This window comes from Podarcis pityusensis (assembly GCF_964106645.2).
Source record: "Podarcis pityusensis genome assembly, chromosome: 2".
NCBI classification, from domain to species: Eukaryota; Metazoa; Chordata; class Lepidosauria; order Squamata; family Lacertidae; genus Podarcis; species Podarcis pityusensis.
Genome location: NC_138029.1, coordinates 23,286,218 through 23,301,570, shown reverse-complemented (window position 1 = coordinate 23,301,570; position 15,353 = coordinate 23,286,218). Strand labels below are relative to the sequence as shown.

The 15,353-nt window shown below is 40.7% G+C and overlaps 1 protein-coding gene across 2 annotated transcripts in view; it reads left to right on the top strand.

The window, feature by feature from the left end:
- PITPNC1 (phosphatidylinositol transfer protein cytoplasmic 1) overlaps nt 1-15,353 on the top strand; it is a 141,543-nt gene that overhangs the window by 101,232 nt on the left and 24,958 nt on the right. For both annotated transcript variants that reach the window (XM_080994989.1, XM_080994990.1), the window contains one exon: nt 3,940-4,035. In XM_080994989.1, coding sequence (XP_080851115.1) covers nt 3,940-4,035 — 96 coding nt within the window. The remainder of the gene's footprint in view (nt 1-3,939; nt 4,036-15,353) is intronic.

The following is a 15,353-nucleotide window of genomic DNA, read 5'->3' as shown; positions in this document are numbered from 1 at the left end:
ACGAAATTCCCATAGGTTCTTATCAAAACAGGATTTTGTGGCGCTGTGTCTCTAGCTGAACCACACCTGACATCACATGATATTGGGGTGGGGCAAATGGGCATGGTTTTGGAAAAATTGTCTCTCAGGCCAGATGCGGAGGCTTGATGTCCCAGAGGACAGGATCACACTTCAAAACGACCTTGACAGATTAGAGAACTGGGCCAAAACAAACAAGATGAATTTTAACAGGGAGAAATGTAAAGTATTGCACTTGGGCAAAAAAAATGAGAGGCACAAATACAAGATGGGTGACGCCTGGCTTGAGAGCAGTACATGTGAAAAGGATCTAGGAGTCTTGGTTGACCACAAACTTGACATGAGCCAACAGTGTGACGCGGCAGCTAAAAAAGCCAATGCAATTCTGGGCTGCATCAATAGGAGTATAGCATCTAGATCAAGGGAAGTAATAGTGCCACTGTATTCTGCTCTGGTCAGACCTCACCTGGAGTACTGTGTCCAGTTCTGGGCACCACAGTTCAAGAAGGACACTGACAAACTGGAACGTGTCCAGAGGAGGGCAACCAAAATGGTCAAAGGCCTGGAAACGATGCCTTATGAGGAACGGCTAAGGGAGCTGGGCATGTTTAGCCTGGAGAAGAGGAGGTTAAGGGGTGATATGATAGCCATGTTCAAATATATAAAAGGATGTCACATAGAGGAGGGAGAAAGGTTGTTTTCTGCTGCTCCAGAGAAGCGGACACGGAGCAATGGATCCAAACTACAAGAAAGAAGATTCCACCTAAACATTAGGAAGAACTTCCTGACAGTAAGAGCTGTTTGACAGTGGAATTTGCTGCCAAGGAGTGTGGTGGAGTCTCCTTCTTTGGAGGTCTTTAAGCAGAGGCTTGACAACCATATGTCAGGAGTGCTCTGATGGTGTTTCCTGCTTGGCAGGGGGTTGGACTCGATGGCCCTTGTGGTCTCTTCCAACTCTATGATTCTATGATTCTATTCTATGATGTGCCCTGTTTAGCGTGAAAGCAGGAGAACCCCACTCTTAATTTAAACCATAGTTTAAACTTTCAATGAGAATTTTGGTCTGACATGACAGTCCTTGGTTTGGTCATAATATATTGCTTCCAAAAACGTGAAACCTCCCTAATTTCTTCTTGATATCATAATATTTATTAGGCCTTTCTACAATCCCTGCATTGTTAGGAACACAAAATGTTCTTGCCATTTGCTTCCTGCTCCTTGCCAATATAGAGACGCAGATTGAGAGCCTTATGTTTCTTTCCATTGGCTTTAATCACTAAAAAAAAACCCAACTTAAATATCCACAGCCTGATTGCAAAACCAATCAAATTATCTCCCTTGCAGGCTTCAAGAGAATTCTAGGGTATTTGGCTAGAGGAAGTACCAGGAGAATTAGCCCTAAAAAGAAATAAATCTTGTACACTAATGGCTCCTTATTTTTGAACTAATGAGAAATTTAGAGGGATTAAACTTCCATCTGTGATACAGTGCAAAAAAGAAGTATGGATGAATTAAGGTTCAGGCACTCAAATAATGAGTCATTCTGATTTTAGGTTCCAGTTGAAAGTGTTTGGGGGAGATGGAAAATAACCTCTTAATTTAACAATGGATAGGAGAGTAGGGGCAACATAGTGGCTGAAACATTGACCTTGGTTCAACAAAACCTTGGTTCATATCTAAGTCCTTTGCAGCCTGGCTATGGGACTATTTGGACTACTTGGACTCTACGTGGGACTACCTTTGAAGGTGACCCGGAAACTGCAATTAATGCAGAATGCGGCAGCTAGACTGGTGACTGGGAGTGGCCGCCGGGACCACATAACACCGGTTCTGAGAGATCTGCATTGGCTCCCAGTACGTTTCCGAGCACAATTCAAAGTGTTGGTGCTGACCTTTAAAGCCCTAAACGGCCTCGGTCCTGTATACCTGAAGGAGCGTCTCCACCTCCATTGTTCTGCCCAGACACTGAGGTCCAGCACTGAGGGCCTTCTGGCGGTTCCCTCATTGCGAGAAGTAAGGTTACAGGGAAGCAGGCAGAGGGCCTTCTCGGTAGTGGCGCCCACCCTGTGGAACACCCTCCCTTCAGATGTGAAGGAAATAAGTAGTTATCCTATTTTTAAAAGACATCTGAAGGCAGCCCTGTTCAGGGAAGTTTTTAATATTTAACGCTGTATGGTTTTTAATACTTGATTGGGAGCTGCCCAGAGTGGCTGGGGAAACTCAGCCAGATGGGCGGGGTATAAATAATATATTATTATTATTATTATTATTATTATTATTATTATTATTAATATTATGTGCAACAGGGAAAGCAGGCCTGTGCAAAGTGCATGTTACTCTTCTAGTATAACAGGGATGTCCAGCTTACAAGAGACTGCGATCTACTCCCACTTTTAAAAAACTGGCAGTGATCTACCCATTGGATTGACAAAAAGTTGTTGAGCTTTTGGACACCCCACGACTGACCAGTAGATCGTGATTGACCTGTTGAACATCCCTGTAGTATAACATCCGTGTGACTTTTTGAATCAAATAGTTTGAGGGAGGTGGTGTCACCACCCTTTGTTAAGGGGAGTGTGTGTGTGTGTGTGGCCTGGTTCACATATCACACAAAATCATTGTTTTAAAACCAGCTATGGTTTAATGTGAATGAGCAGTGTGCTGGTGCATGCTCCTCCAAAAGTTTTTGGGATGCTCCTCCCCTGCTCCTGCTGCAAGCCAGAGTCCGGCTGGACGTGTCATCCCAAACCAGGCTCGTGGTTTGTTTCCTCCAAGCAAACGACAAGTGGTAACTAAGGTTTGTTCTTGACTTACCGTTTATGGAAACAAACCACAACCAGACTTCATCCACAGCATTACAGATAGAGTAACTTTTGACCAGTGTGCACCATCACAAGTGTGATGGAGAAAGCAAGAGGTGAGCTGACTAAAACCACCTTGGTGGCACAGGGCATCTCTCTGATGATCTGATATTATTATTATTATTATTATTATTATTATTATTAAGACATCTGAAGCCAGCCCTGTTTAGGGAAGCTTTAAATCTTAGATGAATCATTGTATTTTAATATTCTGCTGGAAGCTGCGCAGAGTGGCTGGGGAAACCCAGCCAGATGAGCGGGGTATAAATAAATATATTATTATTATTATTATTATTATTATTATTATTATCATTATTATTATTATTATTATTATTATTATTATTAGAAACAGTGAGTCTGCTGGCCTTGTAGGAATGCTTTAAGCGAGACTCTACACCTAAATTTATACGTACAGCAAATTCACAAATGAGCCATATTATGATGACAGGTCAAGTCTCCAGTTTTCCCTCCTCCAAAGGAAGCCAAACCCAGCAGCACTGCCCCTAGAACTTCTTAATAACTTCTTAATAAAGCGCTGAGCAAAGAACAGTATGTTTTAAAAATAGGGATTTCTATGTATTTTTGCAACAACTGAGATGTTAGGAGCAAGGTACCAGAGGAGACACAGGGAGCTACTGTGGGCAGAGGGCCTGTCACCAGTGGGAAAGAGCTGTTGTGTCTCTGAGCAGTTAGGCCACACTGCTCGTATGATGTTTCCAAACTATCAATTGCAAGAAGAACTGGAAGACTTTTTTTTTTTTTTTTTTTTGGTAACTTATTGCTCATTTCTATCATTATTACAATAAAAACTGAAGAACTGGAAAGCCTTCTGATGTTGTGAAAAGAAATGTCTCAGAGTTGTGTTCCATATTTTGAGAATATTGCTTGTCGTTGGTGCCAGCCTGTAACTATGAGATATTGCCAAGAACATCCTCTGCTGTTTTTGGAACCAGCGCCTTTGTTCCTTAAGACAAGCTGTTGCCGGTTCATAACATTCATGATTAAGTTTAGACTACATGCCCATCAGAACACTGAAGAGTGTTTGTTTTACATCTTGCAGATATTTGATAATGAAGCCAAAGATCTTGAGAGAGAAGTCTGCTTTATTGATATTGCCTGCGACGAAATTCCTGAGCGCTATTACAAAGAATCAGAGGTAGGTAAAGGACTTAATGCTCTTGAGCAGTGTAGATTTGCATTGTGCAGAAAGCCCATTCAGACATGCATACTGCTCTGGAATAAATAGTCTCGACCAAGTATAGCTTGGTTATCTCTTCTGATCCTACCAAGTGATAAGAAGAATTTTTCCACCCACCAAGTGCTGATTAAGTGCATTTCACTTTCTTTTCCTCCTCCCTTCTCACACCTTTTTCCTTATGTTTGTCATGACTTTTATAATATAAGTCTGCAAGCAGGGATTATCTTAAATATTAAGCTTAAGCTGCTCCAAGGGCCTTTTTGGCTAAGGAGCTGAGTTAAAATGCTTTACGTAAACATGTGCTGGAATGACTTAGCTGCATACAGTGGTACCTCTGGTTACGTACTTAATTCGCTCCAGAGGTCCGTTCTTAACCTGAAACTGTTCTTAACCTGAAGCACCACTTTAGCTAATGGGGCTTCCCGCTGCTGCTGCGCCACCGTCGTGCGATTTCTGTTCTCATCTTGAAGCAAAGTTCTTAATCTGAGGTACTACTTCTGGGTTAGCGGAGTCTGTAACCTGAAGCGTATGTAACCTGAAGCGTATGTAACCCAAGGTACCACTGTATTGTTTTGACTTTACTCAATACTTTTCTTGTTGCATGGGAGTGACAACTCCAGGGAATTTGCATAGAATTAATATGCCTTCATATTTCTAATAAAACACTATTAAATTGAGTGACAAGATACGATTTTGCAGCATACAAAATCCAATATATCTTGGCAGCAAATAGGCCCTATTTGTCATAGCTCATGGGCAAAGTTATTCAATTATCTACATGAAAATTTACAACATCAATAACATTTATTACACTGCAGCAACACATCTTATGCCTAACTGCTATTATCATTATGGAGTTGACAAAAGGCTAAATCTAAACATTTTATGTTGACTTTCTATACATTAACACAATAGTATAATGCTAAAACCATATATGATACTAAACGCTGAAGGCAACAGCTGTGAACTGTTTTAAGGGCTGTAGACCAGAAACAACATGGGTGATGAGCTGAAAAGGCTGCCCTCATCCTCCCATCTTTGGCAAAAAGTCTGGAAGGCAATTATTATCATTCCCAGTTGGAGTAGATGACAAGCTACATGAAGACCAAAGCCCCTAGCCTTGATTCTGTCTTGAAAAATACACCTTTATGAAGTGCTTTGAGACAGTCTCTAAAATGTTAACAGTTGGATAGCTAGTATTGGCATACTTTTTGAATATTGAAGCTCTGAAACAGAATCACCCATTTTCCCAGAGGTTGCCTCTCCCACAGTGGAAGGGGCGAAAAAAACTCTCTCCATTCTTATCTGAGAGTCCCAGTTGGAGTTTGGTCTGAAAGAAGACACCATGCAACTGTGTCTCTTTGGAAATCCCTGGGCCTAAGAGTAAGGAGTGCATCCACAGGGCATTGGGGGGCGGGTCACCTACAGTGGCAAAATGTACTGTGTTGGCCCTGTAAAGCACAGATATTGAATTGGAACTAGAGGGCTGGATACAGAGCTGACCTATTCTTGAAGGACCATTTTGACCTGTGTGGGACTATCCACCTGACATCATGACATCAGGTGACTCAAGCTATGACTGCAAATGAAGAATATTGCTTTGCCATCCTTCATTGAACTCAAGCTAGAGTTGCAAACAAGAAATCTTGAGGGTGGATAGAAATGCTCCCATTTACTGCCAAAGAACTGTTGCAGCACTAAAGTCAGAAACAACCCTGTACCTGCTGCCTTTTAAAGATCAGCCAGAGGCTTATCTTGGATCTTAGTTATTGTTAGGAGAGCTTGCAGCTTTGGTGAGTTAAATAAAAAATATCATTTTGGAGTTCAAAGGCTTTATTCATGCAAGCTTTCTATTGGCAGGATGAAAGAGAATAGCAAACATCTTGTCTCAACATGTTGGGAGAGAAGAAACAAAATGGCTCAGCTTTTACGGGTAGAGTTAACTTAGACAAAACAGTGCCCTCATGTGATTTAAACATGCATTAACTATACAAATTTAATAAATAAAAATATTAATAACTAGAAGCTCAAAGTAAGTAAATGTATTTGCTTTTCTCCAATAGTACTTTGGTGCTTAGCACTAACACCCCTTATCTCTTATCTTAGCACTTAAAGCAGAGGGCCCAGATCAGTACTCCAAGCCTCTCTATTTGGCCCTCAGAACTCCTCCTCTGCGGCACATGCTCCTCAACCACATAACCTCTCCCCAGGCCACACCCCTACCTTACCCTACTATGTACCCTCCTTGAGTATTTTTGCATTGTGGGACCACAGCACCAAAACCAAAGAGACCAGAGACCAGTAGGCATTTATCTCTGATGTAGAGCTAAGCACCACAGCACTAATATTAAATTAGCATATTACTATGAAGGAAAACTTAGTGAATTTTATTTCTATATTGTCTAAAAATGGACAGTCCACAAAACATCTGCCCCTTAAGTTCAAGGGCACACATAATTTGCAGGCACAGGTCAAGGGGGGGAAAGGCCTCCTTCACTTACTTTCTGGACTATGAACCTTTGAAATAGTAATATATAGAATACCAATGTTCCTGAAATAACAATAGTAATTAGATAGATAGATAGATAGATAGATAGATATAGATAAACACACACACAGAGAGAGAAGAAAGGGCATTCTGCTCCCACCCCCCAGGGAAGTCTTGAAGAGACTGATGGTCCAATATTCCATTCTGGAATAAGCCATAAATCAGGCTGTAAAAAAGAAATACCTTTTTTAGGATGTGTCAAAATCAGTATGTATCTCATTCAGTCTAGATTATAAGATATCAGCTAAGCGTGCTCGGCGCATGCATGACAAGAGATATTGTCTCATTGCTGCTAATTAGAAGAAATCATGCAGTAAAATTATATCTCACAGAGATAGGATCTGCTTAAAATAAGAGTATCTAATATAAACATTAAATTTTTCCAAAAAAATCTTTTCAAGACTGAAGATAATCAAATAGTAAAGTGTTAATCAGAACAGATCTGGAAATAAAGGGTTGTATACAACTAAGTTCCACTCAGAACAGATATATTGAAATTAATGGACAAAAGTTAATCAGGTTCATTCATTCTAATGGGTCTAACATAAGATGCAGCCCAAAGTCAGTGACCAGGATCCAAAAAGCAACTGCTGACTAACCTGCCCTCCACCCCAATGTCATGCAGCCCAAACTATTAAAACTCTCTTCTGTTTAAAAACAGTTTTCTATTCAGAGGCAGCCGATGTGGTGCTATGCTATTAAAGAAAAATAAAATCTTAAGTCTGCTGGAACTCACAGAGGCAGGTTCTTTTTAGATGCCTGCTGTTTTATTTGCTTTAGTCTTCAGAGCAAATGTAAATTCGCTTTTTAATAAGAGAACCTTTTTTTTTTAATTAAAAAAAGTTTTGTGCTCTTTCCGCCCCAGCACAGATGCCTGTTCAGAGCAATGGAGCTCACTCATGCTTAACTGTCACAGGGATGCAGCCAGCATCTGTCTGGTTCAGGAAATAATGGTTCCACTTGCACCATAATAAGACCTCTTTTATCAACTTGCTTTAGAATGTTCCTCTCCTCCCCTCGGTGCTTCTGTCAGCTCTAATTTATGAGGCAACCTCATTTTGACAGAATAATTTTGCTAGCAAATAGCATAAATTGCTCCATGTTTTCAGTACATTGTAACGCCAAGTGCAGAATGCTTTAAAAATAGCATGTTCGGTATTGAGGGTTAACAAGGCAGAAGTACTGCTGCCCATGCTTGATTTTCTGTTGGGTCCAAAGAAAAATAGGAAGCCAAATGTAATTATTGTCTTCTTCTTTTTTAAGGGGCGGGAGAGATTGTGCCAATTTTCAATCATATTTTCAAAAAGATATGTTCTGAAAACACTGAAGAAAATGTTTTGGATTGGCATAATTGTGAATGCAATGAGCACTTATTTGGAAAATATAAAAGTGTAAATAACCATCTGGTACCATCATTGCAGAAGTACCTGCAACATCAAAAGCAAAGATCTGCAATTCCCTATAATAGTCCTGGTAGTCTATATTTTAGGAGGTTGCTTTATGAAAGGCTGACGCCCATTAAAACCATATTTCTAACTTTGCTCTGAACCCAATGCATATTATCCATATTTAAAATAGACATTATACATACTTTAGACAAATTGTGCTAACGCTTAACCTATATTTCAGGTTGTGAATAGAGATAAATTTAAATATATGCTATTTTCTAAACCGGGGTCACAATATTATAGGAAATAAAGCTAAAATTTTCCTCCTAAACTAATTCTCCTTCACTGTATGATTATATATCACTTCAATTCAGAATCCATACAAACTCATTTCAATTTAACAACCAAGTTGGTCTTAATAACATTTCTATTCATTAGATTAAGCTCTAGTTGGTTTTTGCTGGGAATAGGGGAATTGTGTGAAGAGTTCTTGTTTTTATTGCCATCTAGAAAATGAATATAGTTCTTCACAGCTCTGTGGTGCTAACATCACAGTCTCTGAGTCTTGCCAAATTTAACAAGTTTGAGCACTAACTTGAATTTGTTGGTCACTCAGGTGAACAAATTAATTTGAAAATGATTACACTGGTCAACAACAAATTTGTTGTCTGCATCTTTTCAGTTGATTTAGGACGAATCTGATGCGCTGAATCCAAAAATCACATTGGTTTTGCTCAATCAGGTCAAGTTTTTGAGCTATGGCCACATGTCATTTTTTTACGTTTTTGTTCACATGTACGCTTGTGTGGAGCATTTTAGAAGAAGTTGGTGGGGGTAAAATGCCATGTCGAATAATTGTTTTGATTGGAAATGATTATTTTAATGACAAGAAGTATTCAGGTCTGATAGTTCTGGGTGATTATGTCGAAAAGGGATCAGTTTGAAGTCATAAAACCTCGAAATCTTCCATAAATTGGTGCGGCAAAGCATAAAGTTGGGGGATCAAAACTAAGTTAATCCTGATCTTCAATCAGCACGTCGTCCTGTAGCTCATTGTGATGAAATTCCAGTGCCTATCTTCAGAGAACTTCCTGACATTAGTGACGAAGATGCCTCCAGTGTTGAAGGACATGAAGAAGAAGAAGTGGTTCTTGAAGATGATGCTCCACATCCATTTTCCCAAAAGGAGTTGAATGATCTAGATCGCGACCTCAGCTTGTCAAAGGACTCTGCCGAACTGTTGGCATCCAGATTGAAGGAAAAAAACCTCCTCTCTGACAGTGCTCGCATCAGCTTCTTCCGCAACAGGCATCAAGAGTACCTTCGTTTTCTGTCGGAAGAGAAGGACTTGGTGTACTGTGCAGATATTGCATAGCTTCTGCTCAAGCTTGGAGTGCCACAGTACGAACTCAAAGATTGGAGACTGTTCATTGACAGCAGCAAGCGATCACTGAAATGTGTTCTGCTACACAACGGCAACCAGTTTGCCTCTATACCCCTGGCTCACTCGACTACACTGAAGGAGAACTATGAAGCGGTGAAGTATGTGCTGGAGAAATTGGTTATGATCAGCATAAGTGGTTTATTTGTGTTGACCTGAAGATGGTGAACTTTTTGTTGGGACAACAGTCTGGCTTCACCAAGTACCCATGTTTTCTGTGCATGTGGGATAGTAGGGACCGTTCTCAGCATTACACGAAGAAGGACTGGCCTGTGCGGGAGGAATTGGTGCCTTGCAAAAAGAGGAACGTCATCAATGACCCTCTGGTGGACAGAGACAGAATACTCTTCCCACCGCTGCACATCAAGCTTGGCTTAATCAAGCAGTTCACCAAGGCTCTGGACAAGGATGGTGACTGCTTCACTTACTTGTGCCAGGCTTTTCCAGGATTGACCATGGAGAAGTTGAAAGCTGGCATCTTTGACGGTCCTCAGATCCATCAGCTCATCAGAGATCCAGAGTTCGGCAACTCAATGAACGAAGTGGAACTGGAAGCGTGGAAGGCATTTGTTCTGGTAGTGAAGAACTTTCTGGGTAACAATAAGGCCAGAAACTACGGAGAACATGCTGACTGCTTTCAGAAACCTGGGCTGCAACATGAGCGTCAAGATGCACTGCCTATTTTCACATATGGACCGGTTTCCTGAGAACCTGGGTTCAATGAGTGACGAGCAGGGGGAGAGATTCCATCAGGACATGAAAGAGATGGAGACCAGGTATCAGGGTCGCTGGGACGCAGTCATGATGGCTGACTACTGTTGGACTTTGAAGAGAGACCTCCCTGAAGCTGAGCATTCCAGGAGTTCCAAGAAACGGAAGTTCAAGCCCTGAAGTTTGAAAAATGGTGAAGCAACATGCAATTTATGTGTACTTACCTTTATCAATGCCCACCATTCAGTATACAGTAAACCTGACCTGATGGAGAGAAACGGATGCCATTTCCTGATTCAGCAGTGCAAAAATATCCTAAATCAGTTGTAGAAATCTAGACAACATTCAAAAAGTAAAAAATTGTTGCCCAGTGTTATCAGTAATGGCCATGACCTTTAAAAGTATATGAAGCGGACTTCCGGGTTGGCGCCTCCGGCAATGGCGGAGCTCCTCCATTCGGGAGGAACTTGCTCCCTGAAAAACAGGGTCTGACTGCCACGGCGAAGGTGGAGACCCATTGAAATCACAAGCAGGAGAAGCTTGTGAACCTGGGATTCGGCTGGCACCTTTTGCGCCTCCCCTACTCGCAGGGAAACTGTGTTTTGGAGATCCGGAGCGACGTGGGGTGAGTGGCGCGGTGCTTTGAATCGACTGCTTCTTTCACGGAGTGAAGCCGCATTGCTGTTGCTGGAGAGCGCTGACTTTTTCCTGTGGACAATTGAATTTTAAACAACTACTCGTGAGTAAAACGGAAAATTGGATTTTTAAATACTTTAATTTGGCACTGAAGCGGGAAGGTCATAAACAGGAAGTCCGCCTTCCGTTTTTGTAAATAGACTGAAGCAAAGACGTTACAAGTTAAAGTCTTTGAAAGCTTTTGGCAAAGGATTAAATTTCCATCGGTTTAAAATGCAAAACCCCCCTTGGAAGCAGGAGAAGAGGGGGAAATTTTGGATCTAGTGAGCCTGCAGGAGAGAGTGAAAAATCAAATTACCACTGCTCTGAACCTGGGAACAGGCTGCCAGATGACGTTTGGAGAGAGTGCATTTGACAGAACGGATTTGACAGCTAGCTAAATGAGAGTAAGATACTGTTTCCATTGTCCTCCTCTGCGTTTAAAAAAGAGGAAAAGTAACTGAAAATTTATCTTTAATGCTTGAGTTGTGCCTGAAAGAACTGATACAAGTGGAGACTGTTTCCCTCTAAAGGGAGCTTTTGAAGCTGTTACTGTAACTGGGGGATTTCCAGCTGCAGATAAGGATTCTGAGAACCAGAGAGTGACCTTGGACCATTTAAAAATGTTGACAGGAGAGGCCATTGTGACTGTTTTATGTAAGATAAGCTGTTCGCTGGGACAGCTTCACAAGAAGATGGATGACATGACTTTTAAAGTTGATAATTTGGAACAGAAAGTGACTAATTTGAGTCAAAAAGCGAACACCAACACAGAAATAATTCAGGACTTGGTACAGGAATCCATTTTGGCAGGACAAATGGTAGAGGAGAAGGAGGAGAAGGAGAATGCTGCTGTTGTTGAACATAAAGTAATACAAGTGAGATCCGTGGCTTTACAGAAGCAAATTGAGGACTATAAGTTGAGGCCTTTTATGATTGAATCTAGGAAAAGTCAGACTCTGAGGAATGGATCCCAGCTTGGACTAAAGAAGGAAAGTTGGAAAGATCCCTCTATGCAGGGATTAACTGAATTTTGGGACATGGACTCGGGCCTGGAGGAGATTGAAGTTTTGGGGGCCTTTGGACTTGGAGGAATCTTGAAATATGCCCTGAAATACTTTATGGACTGTAGCTTTAACTATGGAAATTTGGCTGATCTGTTCAGAAGGAAGAAAAGGATTGACAGGTTGGAGTTTCCCCGAGATTTGCTCTTTAGCATTAAAGAAAATGAAGAAGACCTGCAGAAGGGACTTGGAAAAGAGTTAAGAGCCTCGGACATAAGATCACCAGGTTGATGGACTTTATGGAGTTGACGGAAAGGACTGGCAGAATCCGAAACCAGGGAGAGGAGATGGTGGAAGAAGATTGGAAAATTTAAAGTTTATATATAGACTTATGGTAAAACTAATGAGTGATAGAAAAATGGTGGAATGATTTTTTATGGGCTTAGCAGAAACGTTATAAGGAGTTAAGCATATATAAGTATTTTAGTTTTAATGGAAAATAAGGTTAAAAAATACGTTATTTACAATATGATAGAAAATGGAGAAAGATGGAAAGGATTTGCTGAAACAATTAATAGAAGTGGAATACAAAAAGGGAGGTGAGAGGAGGTTGAGGAAACAAGGGAATGAAAGATAGAGTACGGAAAAAGAGATGATGTATGTTTTTAAATTGTTTTTGTTTTGTTTCATTTAGGGTTAAGGTTAGGGAGTGGGGTTTGTTTAGTTTAGTTTAATGTGTTTAGTTTTGAGTTTAGGTTGTGTTTTGCATTGTTTATATATTGTATTGTATTGTTTTTTTCTTTTTGCTTTTCTTCTTTGTCTTTTTTTCTGTTTTTCTTTTCTCTTTTTGTAATCTATAAAAGTAATAAATATTATTTAAAAAAAAAATAAAAGTATATGAAGCTTGCTGTTAATAGCAGCAGTAGTTGTTACTGTATTGGACCAAATATAAGCCGTACCCAAATATAAGCCACTCCCTTAAAATTCTGCAGGCACTCATACCCGTTCTGTTTCAGCAGTTTCAGTCTGTTTCAGCAGCGATATTATAAAAGCCAATTTTTGTAAGGTCACGAATTTAAGCCGCACCTTAACTTTTCACGGTCAGAATTTTGGGGGGAAAGTGAGGCTTATATTCAGGCCAATACGGTATTTATATTTAGTATAACTCCTTACAAGCTAGTTTTAAAAAATAAAAAGCAATAAAAACATCTATATGATGAATAAAAACCATAAAACCATCACATTGCAAAATAACACAGGGAAGCACAGCTAAAGCGTCCTCTTAAAATCATGCCAACACATCCAGCTTAATAATAATTATTATTAATAATAATTTGGTCCTACACAAAGAATTATGAGTAAAACTAAAAACTGTTATGTGCTGGGAACTAAACACTAAACATGTAGATTTGGGTATATGTTCGATATATAAAGAATAACATAACCTCAATCTCATTTTTGGGGTTGCATTGAAACCACAACAGTGTGGGAAGCGGATGTTTAACATCATTTTTTTCCTCTCTGGGTGGATCTGGTTTCTGCTTGCCAACTTCCTCTTTCCATGCCCCTTACTTCTATTTTCTTTCTTGTTCCTTTTGTGGCAGTTGGCTGTACTTCTGGCAATGGAGCAGCTGTGGTTGGTTGGTTTTTTTACTGTTAAACTCTCTGCTTTCTGCATAAACTGAAATCTGAGGCATAACAGCAATACATAGTCAATAAATCACACATCCTGGGTGGGACTTATTAATTATTATTATTATTATTATTATTATTATTAAAAGGGGCTTCACACATAAGTACTACATTACCTGCACAGATGCACAGTGGAATGGACTTCTTTGTAAGGCGGTGGACTCTCCTTCATTGGAGATTTTTAAGCAGAGGTTGGATGGCCATGTAAGATGGGTGCTTTAGTTGAGATTCCTGCACTGCAGGAGGTTGGACTAGAGGACCCCTGAGGTCCCTTCAAACTCTACAATTCTATAGTTCTGTGAAATGAAGGGAGTGACAGGGGAGAGGAATTGGCTAATAAGTGTGACATTCCTAGTAGAATGAAAAAGGATTCGACTTCAAAGACACACAGATGTGGACTGCTGAGATCAAATTCAAACTGGGGAAAAAACCAGGTTTTTGGTGAGATCAAGCCGCTACAAGGACAAGCCCTTTATTAAATACATTTAAATGATTAAGGTGTTGCCATGTGCACCAGGTTACAGAAGAGTATGGAACTAGGAGAAGTGCTGCAATCAGGAAAGGTATTAATAAATATAAATTAAATATAAATATAATAAATAAATAAATTCTCCATAAATGGGTCTCCCACTTTATCCTGTAGATTATTTGTAGTTTTCCAGCTCCCGAATGCTAGATTTAATCCCAACATAGGATTAAAGTTGGAAGTCATTCCCACAGACCTCCAGAATTCAATGCTGTGCTTTTCTGATTGTTCCGTCAGTGCAATCATTTCACCTTACCAGGTAGAACAAGTCCCCCTTCTTCTCCCCCCATGGGCTGTTCTGGGGGATCTTCTCACTTCCCCTAGAGCCAGTTTTGCGGGGAGGAGACTGGGAGAAGCCCTATTGGGTAAGTGGAAGTCATTGTGCATGGCTTCTGCTGATGGGACTCGTTGGGTGTCTATACAGTGGTACCTCGGGTTACGTACACTTCACTTCAGGTTACAGACTCCGCTAACCCAGAAATAGTACCTCGGGTTAAGAACTTTGCTTCAGGATGAGAACAGAAATCATGCTCCGGCAGCGCAGTGGCAGCGGGAGACCCCATTAGCTAAAGTGGTGCTTCAGGTTAAGAACAGTTTCAGGTTAAGAACGCACCTCCGGAACGAATTAAGTACTTAACTCAAGGTACCACTGCACACAGCCCAAGTATGAATTGGGAGCAAAGCCAAAACCTACTCAAACCAAAATCAAATCCAATGCGTTGTTTATTGAGCGAAACCTGTTGTGAATGTGGTTGGGGTGCCTACTGTACAGTGGTACCTTGGTTCTCGAACGGCTTCATTGTCAAACAAATTGGCTCCCGAACAGCACAAACCTGGAAGTAAGTGTTCCGGTTTGCGAACATTTTTCGGAAAGCCAAACATCCGCTTGGGTGCAAGAAGCTTCTGCAGCCAATTGGAAGCTGCGCCTTGGCTTTCAAATGGTTTTGGGAGTCGAACAGACTCCCGTAATGGATTAAGTTCGAGAACCAAGGGACCACTGTACTTAAGGGCACATATTCGGCAAAGAGCTTCTAGAACTTAATTTCACTTCTGTGGAAAGAAATGTGCAAACCTTAAGTGGTCTTGCACCAGTTAGCAGCTGAGTTGCATATTGAGACATGATAAGAGGAGGTCAGAGTGTGACCAGAGGTGGCACTGGGCACTTCTTGTATATCTCAGGTCACAGGAAACTAATGCAACTTATTTCCTGATGCGTTGGCTTGGCTTACATTACTGCACCTGAAGCTGGTTACTTGTTACTAGCAGGACAAAGCCCTTTTGAAGTGTGCTA